Source organism: Leucoraja erinacea, chromosome 32 (genome assembly GCF_028641065.1).
Source record: "Leucoraja erinacea ecotype New England chromosome 32, Leri_hhj_1, whole genome shotgun sequence".
Classification (NCBI taxonomy): domain Eukaryota; kingdom Metazoa; phylum Chordata; class Chondrichthyes; order Rajiformes; family Rajidae; genus Leucoraja; species Leucoraja erinaceus.
Window position 1 is genome coordinate 10,688,127 of NC_073408.1, and position 25,745 is coordinate 10,713,871.

Sequence of the window (25,745 nt, forward strand, 5' to 3'; positions counted from 1 at the left end):
TCTTTCTTTGTTCTTTCAATCTGAAGAAGAGTTCTGACCCGAAACGTCACCTATTTCTCTTTCTCAACAGATGCTGCCTGGCCAGCAGAGTTACTCCAGCTGCTTTATGTCAATCTAGAGTCAAGTTGATGGTGGGACAACCAAAGAATATAATGAAAAAAGACACAAAGTGCTGAAATATCTCAGTGATTCAGGCAGCATCTCTGGAGAACATGGCTGTGTGACCTTTAGAATGGGTCCATTAGCCTGTTTTGTGTGACGGAATATTATACAGAGGTAGTAACACTCACATGGTGATGGCATTGAGGTGCGGGATGGTGCAGTCGCTGCTGGAAAACCAGGAATGGCCGGGACGATGTTCTCGGAGCTGGAGGTAGTGGCAGAGGGAGAGGCTGTAAAGAGGCTGATGGACGTCTTGTTCCCATTGTTGGGCACATTGACCACTTCCCAAGAATGATTATTGGTTGATTTCTGAATAACCAGTTCTACAGAAAGAAAGAAATAGCATTGGATGGTTTGGAGAAATGTCAAGTTATTGTGAATGGCATCTAATCCAAAGTTGTGTGGGGAATTTTTATAGACTGGCAATGTTTGGAGCAGGTTAGACTTGCCCCTCTGCTTGGTCCCAGCTTCAGGTTGAGAAATCTGTAAGCAGTGGGGGGAAAACTAGTGGGAAAGGAGTGTTGTTGCTAAATTGTTACTGAACCTCTCAGAAACTAGGCTAAACAGCGAACAGCCAAGGCCTAATGATTGTATTTTTGGCTATGGGATGGGCAATGGTAGGGCCAAGCACCAACTTTGAGACAATACACAAAATCAGACTGCACTTCTTGTACAATACACTGGATGTGCTGCAGTATTGGAACTGAGACCCATCTTTCCTCTCCGATAGATGAGAACAATTCCACATCAATGTCACGGAATTGTAGAGGAGTTCTCTCCAGAGACTAGGACAAAATATATCACTCAGCCAACATCTCAAGCTCTTAATGGGAACTTGCTTTGCCTCAATTGGGACTCGTGCTACAGTAAACTAGTGACTACACTTGGCCTTAGGACATTGATGCTGGGTTGGTAGCACACCAGTGTTGTTAGTACTGATGATATGTACAACCAATTAATGATTGCTAATTCATTGGAGGTAAACTGCTGATAGACTTCTGTAGATGATCATTACACACTTACTTTGATATATTTGTTGAAGCACGTTGTGGGAGAAATATAATTTAGCATGCGGATGGAGTGAGCGGAAATTGAAGTTCAGTTTAGTTTAGGTTTAGAGATACAGAACAGAAACAGGCCCTTCGGCCCACCGAGTCTATGCCGACCAGAGATCCCCGCACACTAACACCATCCTACACACACTAGGGCCAATTTACAATTTTACCAAGACAATTAACCGACAAATCTGTATATCTCCGGAGTGTGGGAGGAAACCAGAGCTCATATAGGTCACGGGGAGAATGTACAAACTCTGTACAGTCAGCGCTTGCAGTCAGGATCGAAACTGGGTCTCTGGCGCTGTAAGGCAGCAACTTTATCACTGTGCCATGAGGCCGCCCGATATATATCCAGTTATACTGAATAAACCAATTAGCAACACTGTACAATCACCTTCAATCGAGTGACTGGTGGCAGCTGATGTTGCCCTCAATGTTCACAGGGAACTTTCTAAAAGGATTATTTGCTTCTTTGTGAAATGGTAATACGTGTGTGACAGAAGTACATCTTCCTCAGAATTTTCCTCAGAAAAGTGTGATTACTGGAGGTAAGTTCATATCACTTCCTGAGATCACAGCTCAGGGTAAAGGTTGTACTACTTACTGCCATCTGCCCCGAATGGATTCAAATACTTACGAATGGTGAAAGTGATCAAACTCCCTCCGATAGTCACCGTCAAGATTACAGCCAATCCTATGGCTATGAGCCACATTGGACCTGGGCATGCACCAGCTCTTCCAATCAGTGTTTCCCAGGAGACATGCACTGGAGTTGAAACATTTAAAATTCATTAAAGCAAAACTCTTTTACTGGCAACTCACAGCTTGCACCTTACATTTACTGTTTTCCTCTTCTACTACCCTCCAAAATGTCTGGCAATATTGTCCAAGATGCTTTCACTTGTGGAAAAATCTCAAACAAGAAACATCGTTACAGGATTGGGGAATTGCTACTCACACACATACCACGTCTCTCACAACACTACAAAATTGCAATGGACTGATCGGCCTCCTTTCACCTATTCAGATGATAGATTGAAAAATAACGAACTGCAGATGCTGGTTTATACCAAAGATAGACACAAAATGCTGGAGTAACTCAGTGGGTCAGACAGCATCTCTAGAGAAAAAGGATGGGCGATGTTTTGGGTCGGGACCTTTCTTCAGACTTCAATTGTGGGACTTCTGAAGAAGGATCCCCACCCATGTTTTTTCTCCAGAGATGCCGCCCAACCTGCTGAGTTACTCCAGCACTTTGTGTCCATCTACGATGTTACATGGCTTTTGTTCCCATATAATATAACCATATAACCATATAACAATTACAGCACGGAAACAGGCCATCTCGACCCTTCTAGTCCGTGCCGAACACATAATCTCCCCTCGTCCCATATACCTGCGCTCAGACTATAACCCTCCATTCCCTTCCCATCCATATAACTATCCAATTTATTTTTAAATGATAAAAACGAACCTGCCTCCACCACCTTCACTGGAAGCTCATTCCACACAGCTACCACTCTCCGAGTAAAGAAGTTCCCCCTCATGTTACCCCTAAACTTCAGTCCCTTAATTCTCATGTCATGTCCCCTTGTTTGAATCTTCCCTACTCTCAGTGGGAAAAGCTTTTCCACGTCACTCTGTCTATCCCTCTCATCATTTTAAAAACCTCTATCAAGTCCCCCCTTAACCTTCTGCGCTCCAAAGAATAAAGCCCTAACTTGTTCAACCTTTCTCTGTAACCCATTTACAATTGTTTGCTGTTTCATTTGTTAAACATTATGATGCAAAGTCTGCCAGTGTTGTAACCTTTTGCTGGGCATCAAATGTTCAAAACATATTGTTCACCTTCTAATGTCCTGCTTGTTGCTTAATGCAATGATGATGGAGTTATTGATGAAACATAGCAGTTAATCTGTATCAATGAATGTGCTACAAAACCAGATATGTGATGAGGAGAACAAATACTGTAACAAGTAGCACTAAATGATTTTGCATGCCTTCAGCTGCTGAAGCCCTGGGTTTTGGAATTCCCTCCCTAATACTCTGCCTCTTGAGTTTGCTACAGAGCATCTCTTTCAGTAGATGATCATCAGGGATGTACCCCATGTGTGCTGGCAAATGAATATTTTGGTGTTGTTCGGTGTAATCTACATGGATTTCAGTAGTTACTCTTCAGGTTCTCATTGATGATGATTCATTGCATCTGGCTAATAGCTGCCTCTCAACCTCTCCTTCTGCTTAACATATGTCTTAAAATAAGCTTTTACTCATCCATAATAATACTTACGTTTGTGGCTCAGTGTCAAATTTTATTTGGTAACACTTCTGTGAGTCGTCTTAGAATATGTCATCATGTTAAAGAGGCCACCTTCCTCCCAAACATGTTATATCTACAAGTCGCAACTCAGTTCACTCATTTGCTGTATACCAAAAGATTATTTCTGAAAGAATCTGCATCATTTTCATTCAGATAAACCACTACTATCCACTTCCACCATCTCCCCAGTAAATCTGTTTGTAGACTGATCACGTGTTCACCAAAATAATGTTTTTGCAGATTTATTTCTTCCTTGCATCCACCCCGTGCATAATTTTCTCTCTATTTGGGCATTTATATTCAGCTGAATTGCTTTTTTATAATAAAACCCAGAGCTATGATTTTCACTTCCTATTAAGTATTAATATTTATAGTTTGGATTAATATTTGTATAAAATATTAATATTTATGCTGCCTTTTTTTTCATCAAACTACAAACCATCAACTCTGGACATTATTTTCTACTGCCTTGAGTCCCCAGGATTGACAGTTTCATTTTTTTCTAGTTCGAGCTCTCCCTGTCAATGTGACACAAGGTCTGGCATTTATTAAAAAAACTTTAATTAAATGCGGTGCTGAAATGATAACTTTCCCCAGAGTAGGTCTTACTGCAACATGTTTCTTCCGTGGCCTACCCATCAACACACCAGCCATTCATCAACTGTTCTTTGCTTGGCCCTGATTGATATTAATGTAGATCCAACCATTGCCTAAGGTTGATTTTCCCTCCCTCAACGAGCAACTTGGACGAGGGGTAGAATGCAGGTCCCTCAAGACCCACAACCCATTCCTGTATTTCGTCACCTCTCCCAACACACTCCAGACCCCCCTGCGTACCATCTAGTCCTCATTCCCTCCCTAACCTCCTCCTTGTTCCTTGTTCTCCAATTCCCCTTATCAATGCCATGTCATCCCTCAGAGCTGGTACAACTCATTTCATGTACTCGCAATTACTTTCTTGACTTCTGACTCTGCCCGACCTTCTACCAACTCCTTCCCCTTCCTCTTCCACCCCACTAGACTTCCCACAGGTTCTCTCTTCCTTCCCCATGTCTTCTGCTCACCATATACCCCATCATGGGGCAATCCAGAATCAATGTTGGTCAAACCAGGATTCAACTTCAGAATATGGATGCACTAAACTGCACTCACCCGATTCATTCTGCAGGTTAGTTTTCAGGTAGTTTGCAGCTCCCTGTTCCCCATGTTCTTCATTCCCACAGTCTGGCTGGAATGCTGGGTTAATGAAATCAGTCTGAAAAGGAACAAATCAGTCTTCAATCTCCCATTTGAAATCTTGCTCAGTTTTAGTCTATTATTCCATGGCATATCATAGCGCCCAGACCCCTCCGTACATGCAATTAATATCAGGGATGATTGTTGCAATGTTTTTGAAGAGCCTTATCAGTAGCAAAGTGTGCAATCATGAGTATGGGTTTTACAATTAGTTTCAAATCTGCCAGGTTACAGAGAGGCAGAATTGGATGGACTGTTGTTTTTGATATTATCCAATGACTTGCAGAAATGCTAAGAGGAGGTCAGAACTGGGCTCAACTGTGGCAAATTTCCATGTGGAATATAGAAACAAAGAACTGCAGATGCTGGTTTATACCAGAGATACAAAGTGCTGGAGTAACTCTGCCAGGTCAGGCAGCATCACTGGAGAAGAAGGATGGGTGACATGTTGGGTCAGGACCCTTTTTCAGACTGAAAGTAAAGGATGGAGGTGGGGGGTGGGGGAGAAAGGTGAGGAGCTGAAGGCAAGAAAAGACCAGGACTAATCAGAGCCAGCCACAAATGACTTAAGGTAGGACGGTGCCTGGGAGGTCCATTGTTGGCTCGGGAAGGTGCGATCTCAAGGTCCACATTGTTTCCCTTGTGATCCCACCTTCCCTATCCAACAATTGACCTCCAAGGAACTGCCCTGCCTGGGGTCACTTGTGGCTGGCGCTACAATAGTCCTGATCTTTTCTCGCCTCAAGTTCTTCAACACACTGATGACCACTGGCCACAAGGATGGCCACTATGGTTGTGTAAGATGCTGGTGCAATCACCTTGGAGGGGAACAATTCCACATGGAAGTCCAATATCAAAATGATTGAAGCCAAGAGACCCAACATATAAGAGATTTTTAAAAATTGGTTTATAGATGGATTCTTCAATAGAAAGTGCTGAGATCTTAAGTTTGATCCCTAAGCCTTATCCTTACCTTACTGTCCTCTCTTTTGGGGTCATCCAGATTGATTTCTATAAACTCCACTCTTTCCCACATGTTTGAGGAAATCCAGAAGCCGCATCAAGAATCAGAAACTAATGCAATTTCCTGAAATACATCGGTGCAATAGGACATAGGTGGATCAAGAGAACAAATGTTTTCATCTGCGTAGGAAGGAACTGCAGATGCCGGTTTGCGCCGAAGATAGACACAAAATGCTGGAGTAATTCAGCGGGACAGGCGGCATCTCTGGAGAGAAGGAATGGGTGGCGTTTCGGGTCGAGGCCCTTCATCAGACAGAGTCAGGGGAGAGGGTCTAGAGATGTGGAAGGTCAAAGCAGACGATGATAGGGAAATGTAGAATGGTTCATTGTTAGCTGAGGGGAAGGTGACAACGAGGTTTATAACCAATAACATTAATTAGGGCAGTGAAATTAGTCGGAAAACTAGGTTGGGGGAGGGGCAGAAAGGAAGGAAAAGTTGGAGAATTGTTTTGAGCTACTGGTCAGCTTCAAGACTCCATACATTGTATATTTCATTATTAAAAATATATATATATTCATTGTCTTACTTTGTGCATGCCAGATTTCCAATATATTATTACGAGTTTTTTTTTGTCTATCATGCCCCTTTTCCTCCTTTGCCTTTCTGCCATTCTCCACTCTCCTGCGAGCAGGTCGGTGTACCCTGCAGTATCGCATTTACAGATCCTGATCTCACTCACTCTGCTTGTCTCCCCGTCTTCAACCGCCCATAGAAACATAGAAACATCGAAAATAGGTGCAGGAGGAGGCCATTCGGCCCTTCGAGCCAGCACCGCCATTCATTGTGATCATGGCTGATCATCCCCAATCAATAATCCGTGCCTGCCTTCTCCCCATATCCCTTGATTCCACTAGCCCCTAGAGCTCTATCTAACTCTCTCTTAAATCCATCCAGTGCTGTGGCCTCCACTGCCCTCTGTGGCAGGGAATTCCACAATTTCACAACTCTCTGGGTGAAAAGTTTTTTTCTCACTTCAGTCTTAAATGGCCTCCCCTTTATTCTAAGACTGTGGCCCCTGGTTCTGGACTCGCCCAACATTGGGAACATTTTTCCTGCATCTAGTTTGTCCAGTCCTTTTATAATTTTATACGTTTCTATAAGATAGCCCCTCATCCTTCTAAACTCCAGTGAATACAAGCCTAGTCTTTTCACCCCCTGTGTCTATTGCACCCCCTCTCTCGTTTTACCTTTGCCACCCTTTCTCTCTCTCTCTCTCTCTCTTTCTATCTTTGTCTCTACATGGCTTTCTATTGAAGTCACCGATCAGAGTACTCACACGTTTTCAAACATGTTAAATCCTGTATCAACTGTCTTCGATTCTCGTCACCACATGTTCCACATAGTGAATGATAAAAAATACTCCAAGGTTCTGATCCACGGTATAAATGTTCCCACGACTGTGTGCGCGCCAAGTACCACTGAGCTCTGAACTCTAAAGTTGATCAGCAGTCTCTTTTGATCCTTATTCCCAGTCACATGTGGCACTGCAGCTAAATACCTCGAGATTTATCTCGTACGTTTATCTTGCTCCTTTCTAAATAACGTGGGGGAGGGGGGGGTGGTGGGGATTTTAATCTCAGTTGAGACTCTTGGAGTTAATAGACCGTGACTGACTAGGAGAGAATTAAACCGAAAAACAGGTTGAGAACTTTTGCGAGAGAGAACCAGACTGGGAAATCAAATTAAAGACGAACAAAACTCGAGGGAGAATCGGAAATAAGGAATCGGACTGGGAGAAAATGAGAAGGAGTCAGAGAATCGCCCCGAAGAGGGATTCATACAAGTGAGAATGAAACACATTCCACAAGCAGTGAATTAACTCAAAATAAATGACTGGTGGAGGAGACACGGGAGCAGCAGTTGCTGCAATCTTGTACAGAACACAAAGTGCTAAAGTAACTCAGCGGGTCGAGCAGCCTATGTGGAGGACATTGATAGAGGGCGTTGGAGGACAAGCGACTCCACAATTAAGCAGCAGTCTCGTTTTATCCTTATTGCAGTCAGATGAGGCACCACAGCCAAATACCTGGAGATTTATCTTGCCTTTTGTTCTAAATGGCGTTGAGTTGTCCTTTAATCTGCGTTGTGGGAGGGGAAGTACACAGGAGTCAATTGTACAAAACTGAAGACACATCAAAAAAGGTCTCCACCCGAAACGTCACCTATTCCTTATCTCCAGAGATGCTGCCCGGCTCGTTGAGCTACTCCAGCTTTTAGTGTCTATCAATCTTCTAGACAAAACTGTTTCTCAATTTTATGCATCCATTCTTAGTACGTTTATTTGAATCCCTAAGCATGTCATCCCCACTGGTTTAACGCGACAAAGCTTCATGAAGCCGCTGTACCTAGCCCCTCTCCTTGGCGAGGAGATGGACGGGCAAGATGAACAATGAAAAGTGGGGCCCACCAGCTTGTAGCCAAGAAGCAGCGGCGGAGGGCAGTATGAGCCGGGTTCCCTTTTCCAATAATTTATCCTACTATAGATGTACAGCTGACTGGCTTGTAGCTCTCTAATTTATCCCCATCGCTTTTTTTGAATAAGGAAACAACATGTGTTGTCCTACAGTCTTCTGGTGCATTACCTAAGATAAATAGGTTGCAAACATCCATGTTAGAGCCCCAGCAATCTCCTGCTCCCGTAACATTCTTGGATTGGTACTGGGATTTATTTTTGAACGCTTCCTGCTTCCTGAAACAGGTTCCAGAATCTCAGTGTACAACTCACTGTCCTCCACATACTTCTTCCCGGTGAACGTGAATGGGAGGTATTTATTTAGGACCCCACGCATATCCGATCATACCCGATTCCTTACAGAGGAGATATGAAGCGACCTAATCTCTCCCTGGCTATCTTTGGGGGATTTTCCTTAACCCTGCTTGCCAAAGCCATTCCATGTTCTCCTTTTGCCCTCCTAACTTTTTAATTTTTAATTTCTCTCATTTTCTATAAACTTCAATGGATCAATATACCTGCACCTGACATATGCTTCATTTACTGATCAAACTTTCATTTTTTTACATTTTTGTTAACCAAGTTTGAACATCATATATTACTTCAGTTTACACCTCTATTGTAATTATTCACTCACCCGGGAACCAGTGCACCCAATTAGTCAATAAAGATTTCATATGTGCTCTAAATAATCAGGATTAATTATTGTTAAATCCATTCACATGTACATTCCTTTCTCTGAGCTATGCCTGTGTTGTTCTAAATCAGATGCTAAATTGGAACCAATTGAAAACCTTGTGTTTAAAGATTTGAGGATTCAATAGTTACAACATTGGGAAATAAATTAATGCGAATAAACTACATCTGTTTGGAAGTTTTTCTCTCTTCTCAATTGGCATCAAATCAGGTCTAACCGTGCTCTTGAGATTTTCTGAAGTAGAAGTCAATGCGTTGTTTTTCAGATTGGACGGCTGTGACCAGTGGTGTGCTGCACGGATTGGTGCTGGGTCACCTATTGACATATATACATATATTTTAAAAATTGGATGGGAATGCTGATGGCAGGTTTAGTAATTTTGCAGATGACACCAACGTTGGTGGTTTGGTGTGGTGAACAGTGAAGGTTTTCGAAGGTTACAACAGGATCTATATCAACTGGAATAGCAGGTGGAATTGAACTCTGACAAGTGCAGAGCAATGCATTTTGTGCAGTTAAATTAGAGCTGGCTGTACACAGTGAATGGCCATGGAGAGCGTTGTAGAACACGATACAGGTACACAGTTCCATAAAAGTGGCAACACAGGTAGACAGCGTGGGAGTCCAGAACCAGGGGGTCACAGTGTAAGAATAAGGGGTACGCCATTTAGGACTGAGATGAGGAAAAAAACGTTTTCACCCAGAGAGTTGTGAATCTGTGGAATTCTCTGCCACACAAGGCAGTGGAGGCCAATTCACTGGATGTTTTCAAGAGAGAGTTAGACTTAGCTCTTAGGGCTAAAGAAATCAAGGGATATGGGAGGGAAAGCAGGAATGGGGTTGGTGTCTGTGGATCCATTGGAATAGGTTTGAGTCCTTCGAGAAGCGGCAATAATACTAATGTTCATGTGCAGTTTTAAGATTTGAGTTTCTCAGTCTCTATCCATAGATTTTGAGGCAATGTTTTTTTTGTGTATACTTCTTCATGGATATATGGAAGGTGTTGTCAGGAGAATGACCTTGACTTCAGCACTTTGTGTCCTGCCAGGGGAGATAGTTGAGGCAGGCACTATAACCGCATTTAAAATACATTTGGACAGGTTCGCGGATAGGAAGGGTTGAGAGGGATATGGGGCAGGCACAGACAATTGAGACTTGTTTGCATCATGGTTGGCATGGGCCAAATGGCCTGTTTCGGTGCTGTATGATTCTATGTTAAAGAACATATCAACCTTTAACAGTGCTTCCACTGACAAGCAGGACCACACACAGTGAACCAGCAACAATAGGAGTGAATCAAGTGATCATGTGCCACAACCATGTGATTAGGAAACCTGGCTCGTACCTTTGAAATAAACTGAACCAGGATAGAAGCAAAAGGCAGCAGTTTATTATTCAGTGTTTTATTTTCAAAAGTGGTCTTAAAAAAATACATGCGCACGCCCTTTAGTGACCTCAAAATTACTGCATTAAACTTACTAACCATCGCTGCACCGCTTTAATAGCAAAATGCAAATTCGGCGATTTGTTTTTTTTTACAGAACATTCCAGTTAGAAGAAAACCATACAAGAAATTAATACCGATGGTTAAGGAGTATGGACCAGTGAGGAAAACCTGCTGATTCACTTGTAGCAATTTTACGGCACTCAAGTCATTTGCTATTCCTACCTCCCCTTCATCATTGCAAATCCGGGCTCCAATTCCGAGCCCCGAGGAGATATGTTGGCTATTTCCTCTCTCCCACTGTAAGAACCAGGTAACGAGCTTCCTGGTGCTCTGTGGTCAAGCAGAAATAAGTAACCATCATGGAAACCCCAACTGCTTGTTCCTGCATCCCCTCCCTGGGACAACCTGTGGACTTTGATGCAATGCAAATGCCTGGATGTGCCAAATTGGTGCTTCCGTGTATGGACAAGAGTGGACAATTGGACTTTGGTAACATTTTGGACAGAGAAGGCAGCCATTGGGTCCACAATGACCCTGCCTGCCCATTCGGCCCAATCCCACTTTCTCGCTCCTGGTCCCAACCTGTAGGCCTCATATCTTCAATGCACAATAAGGAGATTTTAAATGTTATAATTTTTCTGCTTTATATCACTTTCGAGGCAGCAAATTCCAGATCTCTACCAATCTCTAGCTTTAAAAAAAACTCTCATCCCCCTTTAAATTTAGATGTTAACACTCTCTGGGAATGACAGATTAAGATAGACAAAGTTTCAATCAACAGCTCACAAAAACATTTTTTACATAACAGTTCCTACTGTCTGCAAACTTTCCCTGGGATTACTTAATCTGCCTTCTGAAAATTCAGATTATTGCTATCTAAATCCACTTTGGCTCGGGACAGTTAGAAGTCCTTCAATCGGGTCATAAGGACAAAACACAATGTCCCAAAGTAACACAGCGGTTCAGGCGGCTATTGAGGATACACGGCCCATCTCCATATTCATGAAATGGTCTTTTCTCGATAACTTAAGGCGTGAAATGTTGAGGACAAATCGGAACTGGTTATAATATCGTGACTGAAACAGCCAGGAAGTAATCAATATATATATTTCACACGTTATTAATCTTAGGCGGAAGGATCGGAATCAGATCTAGGAGATTTAAACAAAATAAATAATGCAGAGAGAGAAGAAAAACAATTTCAATGCACCGTGACCTCACCTGGCAACAGCAGCCAGAGCTGCCTGCACAGTCACTCAAAGCACATTATTTAGGAACCAGATTGTGTCTAGTTTCAAGAGGAACATTCTTCGTTTAAAGTACACAAACACCAAACAGGTTTCATATGATATCAAGGTTAAAGATCACTGTTTAGCACCCAATCACCAGGCTGTCATCTCAAGACACAAGTTATATATACAGTACCCTCCATAATGTTTGGGACAAAGACCCATCATTTATTTATTTGCCTCTGTATTCCACAATTTAAGATTTGTAATAGAAAAAAAAATCACATGTGGTTAAATTGCACATTGTCAGATTTTAATAAAGACCATTTTTATACATTTTGGTTTCACCATGTAGAAATTACAGCCTTATTTAATAACAATTCCCCCCCCCCCCCCCCCCATTTCGGGACACCATAGTGTTTGGGACACAGCAATGTCATGTAAATGAACGTTGTCATGTTTAGTATTTTGTTGCATATCCTTTGCATGCAACGACTGCTTGAAGTCTGCGATTCATGGGCATCACCAGTTGCTGGGTGTCTTCTCTGGTGATGCTCTGCAGCATCTTCAGCATATAAAAGTCATGCTCAATTGAATTCAGATCAGGTGATTGAATTGGCTACTCAAGAATTGACCATTTTATAGCTTTGAAAAAACTCCTTTGTTGCTTTAGCAAGGATCATTGTCTTGCTGTAGAATGAACCGCCGGCCAATGAGTTTTGAGGCATTTGTTTGAACTTGAGCAGATAGGATATGTCTATACACTTCAGAATTCATTATGCACTACCATCAGCAGTTGTATCATCAATTAAGATAAGTGAGCCAGTACCTTCAGCAGCTATACATACCCAGGCCATAACACCCCCACCATCGTGTTTCACAGATGAAGGGTATGCTTTGGATCTTGGGCAGTTCCTTCTCTCCTCCATACTTTGTTCTTGCCATCTATTGTCTATTTGCGATTAGTAAGCTCACCAGTGCTCTCTTTCTTCTAAATGATGTTCCAAACAGTTGTTTTTGGTGAGCTAAATGTTTGGCTGAGGTCTCTGACAGTTGTATTCTTGTTTCTCAGTCTCATAATGGATTATTTGACTTTGATTGGCGCAACTTTGGTCCTCATGTTGATAAACAGCAATAAAAGTTTCCAAAGGTGATGGAAAGACTGGAGGAAAGACTAGTTGCTGAGAGCTCTCTTTTACCTGCTTTAAGGAGGCAATTAAACACACCTGAGCAATTACAAACGCCTGTGAAGACAAGTGTCCCAAACATTATGGTGCCCTGAAATTGAGTGGGGGGGGGGGGGGGGGGGGGGGGGGGGGGGGGGGGGGGCAGCTGTAATTTCTACATGGTGAAACCACAATGTATCAAAATAGCCATAAATAAAACCCTGACAATGTGCACATTGACCACATGTGATTTTTTATATTACAAATCTCAAATTGTGGAGTACAGAGGCAAATAGACAAATGATGGGGTTTTTGTCCCAAACTTTTTGGAGGGCACTGTAGATATATTTATAGTGCGCATGTGTACACACGGCTGTAATTCTAGATACTATATATATAGTTAAAATTTCTTATGTACAACTCCTCACTGTACATAATATAAAATAAATCCAGCGCTTGTTTACACGGTAAACAAGATAAACCCATAAACCCACGACATATCAAAATAGAACAGTCATCACGTCTCCATGCATTAGTTTATAGAGTTAAAAATGAACACGTTTGAAACTCGAGTCTTCTTTAGTAAGATATCTTATTTTTAAAAAGCCCTCTAGAATGACGAGTTTTGAAGGGGAGTAATAGGCGAACACATTGCGTTGAAGTTGCAGACATTAAACTTAACTTAATTTGTCCACTCCTACAATAGTCGGAGATGCTTTGAAGTTTTGGGTGGAGAGAAGGAAACACGGGGGAGGGAAGCAGCAATCGCACGTTAGTCAACCTGCACATTGTAATCCGGGGTCTGTAGAACAATCAGAGGGACTTGGAGACGGAGTGGATAAACATACACAAAGCGGCAAAAATAACGGCAAGACACAGATAGTCATTCCGAATGCAGCGAGAGACAGGAAGCATTGTTATGGTAATGGAGTGAAAGTAGTTGAGATTTTTTAACTCATTCTCCCCAATTAAAAAAAAAAGACCTAGTAAATTTCTACAGGGATGGCTGCTTTTTTTCTCTTTATTTCATTCATGCCGTGTGATAATAGTGTTACTAGCAAGATAACTGGCAAATGTTACTGGACAGTGAACAGGTTTCTGAAATCACCACGGGACAGATCAGACCTCAGTTTGAGAGCAGCAAAAACAACAAATCCCGATCACAGAATATCAAGGAAAGGAGATGCTTCAACTCACTTCCAATATCGCAATCTCTATAATCTATTTTATCTGAACCTAATCTCTCCGATTCCATTTGACCTCTTGCCTCACCAGATCAAATCAACATATTTACCACCAGAACTGTAAGCCACTGGAAGCAGAGCCAAAAATCAAGCAAAATTGTTAAGAATGCAACATATAAATCCAGGAAAAAAAAGAGTTGATGGGACATCTATTGCAAGTAGTTGGTTAAAACAGGAATCATGAAGGTATGCAATGCAAAGCCCCAAGAGGCCCTGGCATGGTTCAAATGTAGCACTGGCCTAGAGATGTATTGGGTGGAGATTAGCTAAATTCTTAATTCAACCTTGCATTCTCTCGAATATTGTATATTAAGGGAATTAGACCTGTCGGACATATTGGGGGATGTGTAAAAACAAAAGCTGTAGAACAAAGAGCAAAAAAGAAAGGTCACTATATAATTGCAATCTAGTTTTTTTTAATGTGATGTGCGCATAGTCTTTCAGAAGGAGGTAGGGTGGCTGAATAGCTGAAGAATGAGGAAGCAGGAGACAAGAGGCTGCCAATAGATGAGAGATGTTCACGGTTGAATGTTTCCCCATAGTACCAAACATGGGCTTGAGATGAAGAAAGATTCTTTGCCTGCATTCTGCAGACATACCATTCAATATTGAGGCTGCCAAGCTTTTGATTGGGAATAAATTAACAAAACTTGAACCATTGACCCAATAAGGTGGAAACTGCAGATGCTGCTTCACACAAACAGATGCAAAGTGCTGGAGTAACTCAGCCAGAGCATCCCTGGAGAACATGGATGGATGACGTTTCGGGTCAGAACCCTTCATCAGATCGAAGAATGAACCCGACCCAAACATCACTACATTCTATGTTTCTATTCATGTTCTCCAGAGATGCTACCTGACCCGCTGAGTTACTCCAGCACTTCATGTCCTTTTGACCCAATAAGGTAGTTGTTTTAATACCAATTTCATAACCAGAAACACAGGATTCTCATGTGAAATGTCAAAGCTTGTTATCAAGAAGGATTATCGGTTGTGAAAAGGGTGGGTCTTTATTAATGATAATCAACTGTGATAGTTCAGCTCCAAATATGGATCAGAGAAAATATTCTGCTGGATTCAGAGATAAAACTCAGGCAAATAAATGTTACTCCTGTCAGTCCACATAAATAGAACACATCTCTCTAGGTAACACTCAAAGTTAGTTCAGTGTTGGTTAATTCTAACTTAAATCAAAAAAGGCATTTCAATTTATCAGGTGTGAGAACATTTTCATGTTGTTAAAATGCATGTATGACAGAAACTGCTGGAGGGGGCAATGTCTCAGTTTGAGAAAGCAGAAAGGAACACTTGTCCCTCAGATGATGATGGCTCTAACCAATGTGCCACGGGCAAGTCATTGCAACAGAACCAAAAAAACATAAATAAATTTAAATATTCTCCTGAACCTGATTCCCTTGCAACTCGGAGCATTTTAAATAGCAACAAACCGTCTTTATCCCCCTCTGTAACAATTTGTGGTTTTAATGTTTCAAAAGACTTGCAAGAAAATTTTTGCCTCTGAAAATAAACATACTCCAAGACAGTACAGAGAGGAGATGCTGGTGCAGACTCAGCAGCTCCAGCAGCTCGCTGCTACGGGCGGTCTTTCATCAGTAGGTTGTTGATCCGAGCTCAGGTTGCTCTGCTTCAGATGCTGGTGTGTTCTTTGAAAAATCTGTCAATGGCTGCAGGACTGGTGATCCCTCAGTTTCATAAACAGCCCTTTGTGTAACCTTCTGCCAACATGCATCCACACCTCCACCACTTTCTCCCTCTCACTCCTGGTGCAATCCATTCAGTCATTAGCTGGTCTCCTTGGGGTCGTTTCCTTGCTGTCGGCATGGATTTTATGCTGGTTTACGATATGAAGGTCACAAGGGATCACTTAAGAATATTGCCATTGATGCGAGACAGTTTTTGTTTTAAGCTGCTTTGCTTTCCCCGTTCTTTCATGTCCGGAGATTGTTATATCCGAGAGGAAGGATAAGAAAGTTCATAGAATAAAACATAGGCATCACTTGTCCTTATCTGGCTCGATGACACTGGGGTCACCCTGTAAAAAAAAAAAAAGGACCATTTATGAATTATGCCTCCTATTTTATGCCTGCCTGTTCCATTGACAATATATCGACTGAAGATGCTTGACAGCTGCTCTTCAGCCTGCATTAATGTCATTACCCAGATTATTTTTTTTAATCTGACTGTTATAGAATGTGGCATCACAGGCAAAGCTTATCTCCAATTGCCCATGCACCAATGGCTTGCCTGACTATTTCAAAAGGCAGCTACATATCAAGAACATTGCTACCGTCGCTAATCATGATAAGGCCAGACTTGTACGAGGAGGACAGGTCCCTCCTCTGAAGGACATTAGTAAACCAGATAGCTTTTGCAACCATCCATCATTTTCCAACCTAGCTTCTCTCCCTGAATTTCATTACTTACAGGTCGGCCCCGGGTTAGGGCAGGTGTGTATCCCGAACAGTTCACAAGTTGAAAATGCACCCGCCAACCACTATCCCACATGGCAGAAGGTACCCGCAGCTGCCAAATCACCAATCCCCCAAAAGGTCATTGCTATTATTGGGCAGTACACAAGTCATGGTTTTGAAAGCTGGGGAGGACCTGTCCTTGGATTTGTTAGCTGTCATCGATTCCAAACTAATTTCTCTTCACGGACAGTCCATGACTCCAGGGTCTCAACCCAAAACTTCACCTATTCCTTTTCTCCAGAGGTGCTGCCTGGCCCACTGAGTTACTCCAGCCTTTTGTGTCTGTCCTGCAAATACTAGGCCACACCCTATGTTACTGTACTCTATGCTCTCACCCAATGTCCTTCTTTAGGAGGGTAAATCCTAGACATTCAGGACCAGTCCATGTGATTGAGGTACTAAATATTTAATTAACACAAACTTGCTTGCTTCATTCCCATCACTTGTTATCAGGTCAGTTGGCTTCTCATCACAGGCCAGACTGGAAGTATGGAGTTTTGGAACTGGTATTTGTAGGATGTGGTTGCATTAGTTTTGGTGAAGTGGAGAGGGAATGAGGATGGGGTTCAAGGGAACAGCTGTGCTTGACATGTTGAGAGTAAGAACTCACCTGGAGTCATTGAAGTTGTACCACTCTCCAGACTGTGGGTGCTTGCAGTAAGCAGTGTAGTGGCCACCCATGGTGGTGCCCGAGTGATTGGACACAGCATAGAGATTGTAAACTGCATGAACTGTGAGGGGAAAGATTGAAAGACAAAGTAGTTTTATCCAACCGTTCCATAGCAATTGATCCAATTTAACTAGTAACGATAGAAAGAATATCTGAATATTCCATGACGAAACACTGCCAGGAATATAACTCAAAGCCAGCTTAATCCTTTCCTTTCATGTTCTTGATTAAATTTTTATCCTTTTTCCATCCACACAGATTGGATTGAGAAACTGCTGAATTTAATCCATTTCACCTCTATTTCCAACTTTTCATTCTCCTTTCATCCACTGAACTACAAAATAGGATGTGTCCATTTAAAGGGACAGGATAAAATCAGCAATGTTGGTAGGTATACTAGAGAATCAAGAGAAATAATCACCATGCTGCCGACTCCTAACTTGATGCAAGTGTCTGAGCAATTGGATTATGACATTATCCTACCACTGGAGGTGGCTAATGCTACTGTGGCACATCTAGGCCACACGATGACAATTCAGAATCAAGAAGTAACAAACACCAAAGTAGTACAAAGAGAAATGATTTAACACACTGTGTGCAACTCACCACTGCCGTCAGAACTGAACTCTCGAAGGTCAAGATCCTTCAGGGGAAAATTTACAAAGGTAGAAAGTTTACTAGTACGGACCCGTGCCTCAGAAAATCGCTTCAAATCTAGAAGAAACGTTGAGTTAAGGATCACAGATCGAGAAAAAAAAATAATAATCAAGTCTGGTCTTGTGATGAGAAAAACAACCAAGGAAATTGAGCGGAACTGGAGCCAGGAAACCATATTACACAACAGCAAACCTTCACTGGAATTTGGTTTTTCTGCTCAATGAACCCGAGATTAACATCAATTTACCTGCTAAATAATGATCAGTGATGTGGAAGATGATAGAACATTTAGTTTCATTGCTGCTCATTGCTGGGGAATAAAATCAGCTAGACTCCTGGACCGTGACACTAGCCCATGATAACACCTTCTGGGTGGCAGTATGATTAAGCTGGCATGTGGCTGAGACTGAACTCAAACATAATTGTTCTGCCCCCAATCTCAGTTATATAATGGCCAGTTGTTGAGATACCAAAGACTACTCCGCACCCTAACTACTGCACTCACAGATAATCAGTACCCGGGGCTACTGACTTTTATGATCCTTGGCTGCTAATTGTCACTGGGTTGACATCAGTGTGGACTGGAAATGAACCGGGGCCTATAGGATTATTCCAACTAAAAGTCAATCAGACCCCACATTCTGTTTCACCTTTCAGTATCTAACATGTTAAATGAACTCCCACTTATTAAACACCATGTAGAGAACTTTTCAACCAAAATACAAAAATCATATTACAGAAAATCATTGATCAGAAGGATACGAAGCACTAGGATCTTTGGAAATTTCTGGATTGTGAATTTCTTAGTACATTTTCTTCGGACTTTGCATCTGTAACAGGTCTGGAACACAGAGGCACTAGAGTTAGAACCAGGAAGCTAAGAGAAGGCACATACTATAATTCACTTAAAACAAAGTAGGACACTCACAAGTCTATATGGATCTACAAAACATTTAGGTAGGTCATTCCACTCCTCCATTCAATTAGACTATTTTATACAAGATCATCCATTTTTGCCCATGCTTACTGTTAATCTTGTTCAACCGTTTGTGTCTTAAAAATACCTAGTGTCCCTCACATCCATAGTTTGTAGTGGGAAAAGTTCCAAATTTCACCAGCATTGTCTGAAAATTAGTTTGCTGCTTTCACTTTTGAATGACCTAGTTTTAACGTTAAGGAACTTTTTCTCCCCATTGTTCTGTGCTCTCCACCAGAGAGATACCTTCTATCTACATGATCTACTCTTTCCGCGGTTTTAAAAACGTTGATCGTATCATCACTTAATTGTACACATTGAGGGTATGATAAGCTGATCTCACAAATGAACCCTCTGAGGCCGTGTAAGATTAAATCGAGTTATCAGATCTGTCAGAGAGGCAACTGGGCAGGGCAGTCATGTTTGGTCATTGTTCCATGACTCATGCTGGCGAGGGCGAGAAGGATTTGTACTGATGTGATGATGCCCTCTGGGTAGAACTGCCATTTGCATGCATTTATTTAAATAATAGGCAGATGGTGACACCCTTACCCCAGGAGCAAATCAATCATCAATCAGAAGGTACAGGAACCTGAAGACTGCAACAACCAGGTTCAGGAATAGCTACTTCCCCACAGCCATCAGGCTATTAAACTTGGCTCGGACAAAACTCTGAACATTAATAGCCCATTATCTGTTTATTTGCACTTTATCAGTTTATTTATTCATGTGTGTATATATTTATATAATGGTATATGGACACACTGATCTGTCATGCCTACTATGTTCTGTTGTGCTGAAGCAAAGCAAGAATTTCATTGCCCTATCAGGGACACATGGCAATAAACTCTCTTGAATCTCGAATCTTGAATCATCTCGGTAAAGAAGGGAAGAAAATTTGGTTGACGAATATTAAGCACTAATTGAACATAAAATATGTTAACCACCCACATTCCAAATCTCTAATATTCCTTGCCAGCAAAGCATTGTTAGTTCCTATTAAATTGATTTTGCCACGCATCATTTATAGCATGGTTTTTTTACACCTCTATTTTCTTTTGATTGAATAAATAGTTTTAGAAAATAAGGTGGAAACAAGGAACTGCAGATGTTGGTTTACAAAAAAAACCATAAAGTGCTGGTGTAACTCAGCAGGTCAGGCAGCATCTCTGGAGAACGTAGATAGGTGACATTTCAGATTCAGTCTGAAGAAGTGTCTTGACCCAAAACGTCACCTTTCATGTTCTCCAGACATGTTGCCTGACCCACTGAGTTACTCCAGCACTCTGTGTCCTTTTTAGAAATGTTGTTTTTTTGATTTAATCTTTAAAACATTTTAACCACTAAAATGTAGTTTCTCAAGACCAGAGGCTCAGGTGTAATTGAACACTGGCACATATTTGAGGTGAAAAAAATGTTGGAAACAAATTATTTCTTGCTTTGAAATTTGAGATGATATAATTATAGTAGGAAATAACATGACTCAACATAATTATTTATAATAGGGAAATGATATCTGATGTTCAATAGAGCTCTTGAGAATGTAACACATACGATACACAAGGAACAATCAATGAATAAAAGAGTTATTTCAGGTTGGCAAGTTGTTACAAGTGGGTTGCCTCAAGGAATAGAGTTTGGGCCTTTTAGTTACAATTTATAATCATGATAATATAGGGTCAAAATCTAATATATTCAAGTCTGCTGTTGATGGAATGCGTTTGGGAAACTAAACTGAATGACTTTCATGGAAAATTACTTGGAAAACATAGTAAATGACATAAAAGATGCTGACAGGTTAGGTGACCTGTTAACCCTCACATGCATTGACGGAACTCCAAGTAATCAAAGCATCAAGGATCAACTCACTGGTTTTTCATCTCCATCTAGAACATCCTCTTTGGTGAACAGTCGTATACAATCCATCAGTGAAACTTCTCCATAGCTTTTCTGCAAAACCATCAACAGCTGGAATTAATAAGTAACTCAGAACATGTTTTATAAAATACTGATAATGATAAAATATCAGTAAAAATGCTACAATGTAATTTTATGTAATCACCCAAAATAGGCTGCTAATAGTCATGAGAACCCTTAACTCAGGTTCCTACTTTTCCAGCTTCTACCCCTAACTCCAATCTAAAGGATGGATCTGCCCAAAACATTGTCTGTCCATTCACTCCACAGATGCTGCCCGACTCACTCAATACGTCCAGTACTTTGTGTTTGTCTCAAGCTTCCAGTATCTGCAGTTGATGGTGTCTCCCTATGCCCCCACTGTTGTCAGATTGTATCTGAACATCAGCAAAATGATGGAGGGCGCACACTCCTTCTGTTGCCAGATGATGTAACCTTTTCTGTATCCCTGCTTTCCCGAGTGCAAGACTCTTGACATTTTTGGAAGCCTGAATTTAAACCTGATGCAATCAAATTCTGTAAAAAATCTCTGTAGCTTTGGGGGAGGTTTAAACATGTAGAAAAATAGTACTGGGGCAAATACAGGAGACAAGAGAATTTTACTTCTTGCCATGAATCGGTGGCCTGGAATTGAACTGTAGGTTCTCACCTTTGAGATGGGTAGTGACAAGTCCCAGAAGGGGTCAAAGACTGTGGAACAGTAGCCGCACTCACTGCAGGTTAGAGAGCTTTTTAATTGGCCCACAAAATGATCTGAAAAAAAGGAATTCGGAAAATTAGATGGAATTTAATTTGTATAAATGTGAGGAGTTTCATTTTGCTAACACAAATCATTGCTAGACTTACACAGGAAATGATAGGGCCCTGGAGAATATTGTGGAACAGAGACACCTAGGGGTACAGGTACATAGTTTCTTGAAAGTGGCAACACAGGTGGATTGGGAGGTGAAGAACGTGTTTACCATGCATTTCTTCATCGGTCAGGGTACCAAGTACAGGAGTGGGGATTTAATGGTACAAGGCAATAGTAACACCACCTTTGGAGTACTGTGCACAGTTTTGGCCACCCTGCTATTAGAAGATGACAATAAACTGGAAAAGGTACAAAAAACTTTACAATGTTACAATGACTGGAGGGCGTGAATTATAAGGAAATGCTGGATAGTTTAGGACATTTTGCCCAAGAGGCTGAGTACTGACCTTATGGAGGTGCATAAAATCATGAAAGACACACAGTAGCTAAAATGAATGGTCACAGTCTTTTCCCCACGGTAGGAAAGATAAAAAACTATGAGGCATAGGTTTGCTGAGAGTGCAAAGATTTAAAAAGAACCCGAGGGGCAACTCTATCACACAGAGGATGGTGTGCACAGGCTGCCAGAGGAGGTTTTAAAGGTGGGGACAATTATGACATTTAAAAGACACCAGGCCAACTACATGAAAAGGTGGTTTTGGAGGAATATCAGTTTCACTGTACATGTATAGTGACAATAAATGGCATATCTATATGGGCTAGGCACAGGCAGATGGGATGAGCTCAGTTAGGCAACTTAGTTAGTACATACTTAGACATTTGTACTTGACGAAGTGCATATGTCAAACTAAATGTTTAACACTTACCTACAATCCGACTGTCTTCCCTGTCGAGGTATTTCTTCCACATTCTTCTACCTTTTTCATCATCACTAGAAGGGGACAGCAATGTTTAAATTAAGATACGAACAATTGAATAGTAACAATTTTCAACATGAACAACACAAAATGATGTACAAGATGTAATCGATGTTCTGAGTTCTATATTAATTCTAGCTTTTCCTTCATTTTTGAAAAATTTGTCAGATTAAACAGCCCAGACAAAATGAGACAGCGACAATGCACGGATGGCTGTTCAAGGGCATTAGATTTGGGTGGCATCTTCATCTCACACTACTAAATATGGGAGATTTCTCAAGCTTCACAATAACATCAGGGAAATAAGGAACAGAAGTTATTTTTAATCACCATCTCTGTAGCTGAATGAAAAATACAACCAACAGTTTAATCCCACCATTGATGTTCATCCATCCACGGGTGAACATCAGGGACATCGAGGAAGATGACTGACTTTGGTGCCTTCCCTCACAGTGGGAAACTTTTTGATTCTGCTGTGTGCGGATGTTTTATGTTGGACTCTATTGTGTGTTGTGTCTTTATTTTATTGCATGGCTGTATGCATAAACAAATCTCAGACCTCAGTCTGACAATAAAGTGCCATTGTATCGTATCGTATTGGTTAACTGTGAAGATTGCCAAGAGGAAAGTAAGAATGTGTTCACTACGTGGAGATATTCCAAGAAGAGAAAGGAAAAGTTAAGAGTAAGTTGTACCTGGGAAGGTAAGGGAGTGGAATGGATTGTACAACTTACTGGAAATTATTCTGGGTAATTGGAACAAATAATTGACGAGAAATACATGAGGAAGAAGTGGAAAGAAATAAAATTAGAGAAGGCAAGATAAATTAAGGTGAAGTGATCCATGTGGAGCCAAATGGTTCGTTAGAATCGAAGGAAGGAAGTGAAGCAGTAAGTTCAGGAATGGAACTCAACTGCTTGGCTCAATCCATCCACACCAGGGTTAAGGCTATTGAGTAATTTGTGAGCAGGCGATTAATAAAAAGGAATCGATCACACTCCTACTTACTTGAGATGGTCCAAGTCCTCCACTATAGCCTTGGTCCGCACTGACACTCGGTTCACTTCATTGTGGAGTCCGTCCAGCAGGAAACGGAGAAACTCCTGTGCGTCCTGTTGACTGAGTGAGTAAACGGATTTACAAATACAATCCGGTGACGAAGAATGGGCAAACTTGTATTTTTATAACACATTTCACAACCACCAAGACATAGAGATAATTTAACACAAGGAAGAAAATTGTGACGGCTGGTTTCAATAGTATTAGATATCATTTGGTCGTCACTTACTTGTAACCCACAAATCGTGGAGCATATTTCTGGATTTGCGTTTTGAACTCAGAAGGACTGATGGGGTCATTACTGGAGGATGTCCAAAGAGCCTGGAGCAGCTTTGCAAATTCTGAAAGAGAGAACAGAGGGCAATGAGATTCGGTGGGATTATTCCGTGCAGTTTGAAGTGTACTCAAATTATTTTAGATGTTTCTGTAGAATTGTACAGAATGAGAAGCTTTGGCTCTGCAGCCCTGCACCCAAGAGTCAAGAATGTTAATTCTGAATAACTATTTAATAGTTCCTTTGTCAACTTCCTTTGTCAAGTTCCTTTTGTCTCAGTATAAAACTGCCACTACAACAGTCTGGAAATGGAAGCTGATGAGCGATGACACACAACATGTGCACTGCACCACCAGGGACCTTTGAAATTTAGTGTATTTATGAAACGCCTGAGATTGAGTGTCAGCTGTCACATTTTGCAAGGCCTGTGATGCAAATCACGTTGGAACTCTTGGTGATATGCAGCTGATTTATATTTGCCGCACATTGCTGGATGGTTTACACGTGTAAAGTGCTTGGCAGTAAAACCATTGAAATTTTGGAAGCAAATATATTTCCCGAGGTACCTCCAACGTCGACACTAATGCTGATGTATGATCAATAGGCAGCAGTTGTGATGGTAGAAATCTGGGTGCAGTATTCAAGAAACCTTGGGTGCTGGGTATGGAATTGCTACACATTTTGCAACACTTTATTGTAATTAGGGGATATAAACAGAACCTGCTGAAAACGCACAATGGGGATCAGGTGGCATCTGTGACATGAGAAGAAGAGGTTTCAGTGCAGTCTCATTACTCTAATAGGAGGTTTAGCAGGAGTACTTACCTTCCATGAGCGCTGTGTTGGTGCGACTCCGGTTGTTGAGCTCTCGACGGTAGTTGTTCTGAATACAATAGTCTCGCAGTTCCCGGGTGTTGCTCAGACATTGCAAGATGGAGTTCATGAAGCACTGCAGCAAAAGTGGAGATGGAAAAATGAATGTTAATGACCACATCCATCAAAGGCAATAGAAGGTAGAATGACTCAGAGTTATTCTGCAAACAATAACTAAGACGCTGCTATGGATCCCAAGGGCAGGACAACTTTGCACTGAGGAGCCACAGTCTGAAGAAGCGTCTGTACAGAGATGCTGCCTGTCCCGCTGACTTACTCCAGCATTTTTTGTCTCTCTTTGGTTTAAACTAGCATCTGCAGTTCCTTCATACACAGATATCAATGAATTGCTTAACTCTAAACAGCAACAGAAACAAAAGATGGGCCATAGTAACTAAGTGATAAAAATATTCAAGAGATGGAACAAGAGAGATAAATCTAAAATAACAATTTCAGGGATACTAGGCCAAACTGAAGAAGGGTCTCGACCCAAAATGTCACACATTTCTTCTTTCCAGAGATGCTGTGTGCCCCGCTGAGTTACTCCAGAATTTTGTGTCTATTGTTGGTTTAAACCAGCATCTGCAGTTCCTTCCTACACACTCTATCGTGTCCCCTGTCTTCCTGTTTTCCTCCTCCTTCTGGTCATCAATGCATAAATATGACTTCCTAAACTATGACACCAGCCTTTGACTGTGACAGAAGCCCTGTCCCTATCAGAACATCTTGGGTTTGAATCCCAAACAGACCCAGTGAATGGAGACCACAGCCTCAACTCTGAGCATCATCAGAATACTTACATCTGTCAGGATTGAGCCTGTCAAAGCCAAAGAAAAACTCTAAGGATTCAATTCATATCAGGCATGAGATTCGCTGTCATCAAATATGAGAAAGGATAATGAAAGCAAGACCACCTCAGCCCCCTTCACCCCTTCACCACCTCAGCCCCCTTCACCACCTCAGCCCCCTTCACCCACCTCAGCCCCAGTGAATCACCCTCCTCGGCCCCCTTCACCGCCTCGGCCCTTCAAACCAAAGAAAAAACCTCGGCCCCCTTCACCACCCCAGCCCCCTTCACCACCTCAGCCCCCTTCACCACCTCAGCCCCCTTCACCACTTCC

General features: G+C 41.7%; 2 protein-coding genes across 6 annotated transcripts in view; both read right to left on the bottom strand.

The window, feature by feature from the left end:
- Window positions 1–120: 120 nt before the first annotated feature.
- Window positions 121–7,233, bottom strand: LOC129712217 (uncharacterized). Its single transcript, XM_055660475.1, has 5 exons — window positions 7,077–7,233; window positions 5,750–5,863; window positions 4,693–4,795; window positions 1,858–1,986; window positions 121–485 (listed from the first exon to the last, which is right to left on the bottom strand). The coding sequence occupies exons 2-5, from the start codon at window positions 5,810–5,812 to the stop codon at window positions 121–123; spliced, it is 660 nt and encodes a 219-aa protein (XP_055516450.1). The 5' UTR covers window positions 5,813–5,863; window positions 7,077–7,233.
- An 8,271-nt stretch (window positions 7,234–15,504) lies between these two features.
- Window positions 15,505–25,745, bottom strand: part of LOC129712360 (ubiquitin carboxyl-terminal hydrolase 2-like) — a 109,215-nt gene continuing 98,974 nt past the window's right edge. For all 5 annotated transcript variants that reach the window (XM_055660716.1, XM_055660713.1, XM_055660715.1 and 2 more), the window contains 10 exons: window positions 24,577–24,700; window positions 23,707–23,818; window positions 23,427–23,537; window positions 22,368–22,432; window positions 21,397–21,500; window positions 20,700–20,780; window positions 18,617–18,695; window positions 17,804–17,911; window positions 17,138–17,258; window positions 15,505–16,088 (listed from right to left, as the gene is read on the bottom strand). In XM_055660716.1, coding sequence (XP_055516691.1) covers window positions 16,001–16,088; window positions 17,138–17,258; window positions 17,804–17,911; window positions 18,617–18,695; window positions 20,700–20,780; window positions 21,397–21,500; window positions 22,368–22,432; window positions 23,427–23,537; window positions 23,707–23,818; window positions 24,577–24,700 — 993 coding nt within the window. In that variant the 3' untranslated portion in view covers window positions 15,505–16,000. The remainder of the gene's footprint in view (window positions 16,089–17,137; window positions 17,259–17,803; window positions 17,912–18,616; window positions 18,696–20,699; window positions 20,781–21,396; window positions 21,501–22,367; window positions 22,433–23,426; window positions 23,538–23,706; window positions 23,819–24,576; window positions 24,701–25,745) is intronic.

Coding starts and splice junctions, on each gene's coding strand:
- LOC129712217 (XM_055660475.1), bottom strand. CDS start 5,812: ATGTGGGAAAGAGTGGAGTTTATAGAAATCAATCTGGATGACCCCAAA. Junction 4,796..5,749: donor CCAAAAGAGAGGACAGTAAG/GTAAGGATAAGG, acceptor GTTCCTTTTCAG/ACTGATTTCATTAACCCAGC. Junction 486..1,857: donor TTTGATCACTTTCACCATTC/GTAAGTATTTGA, acceptor TTCTTTCTGTAG/AACTGGTTATTCAGAAATCA.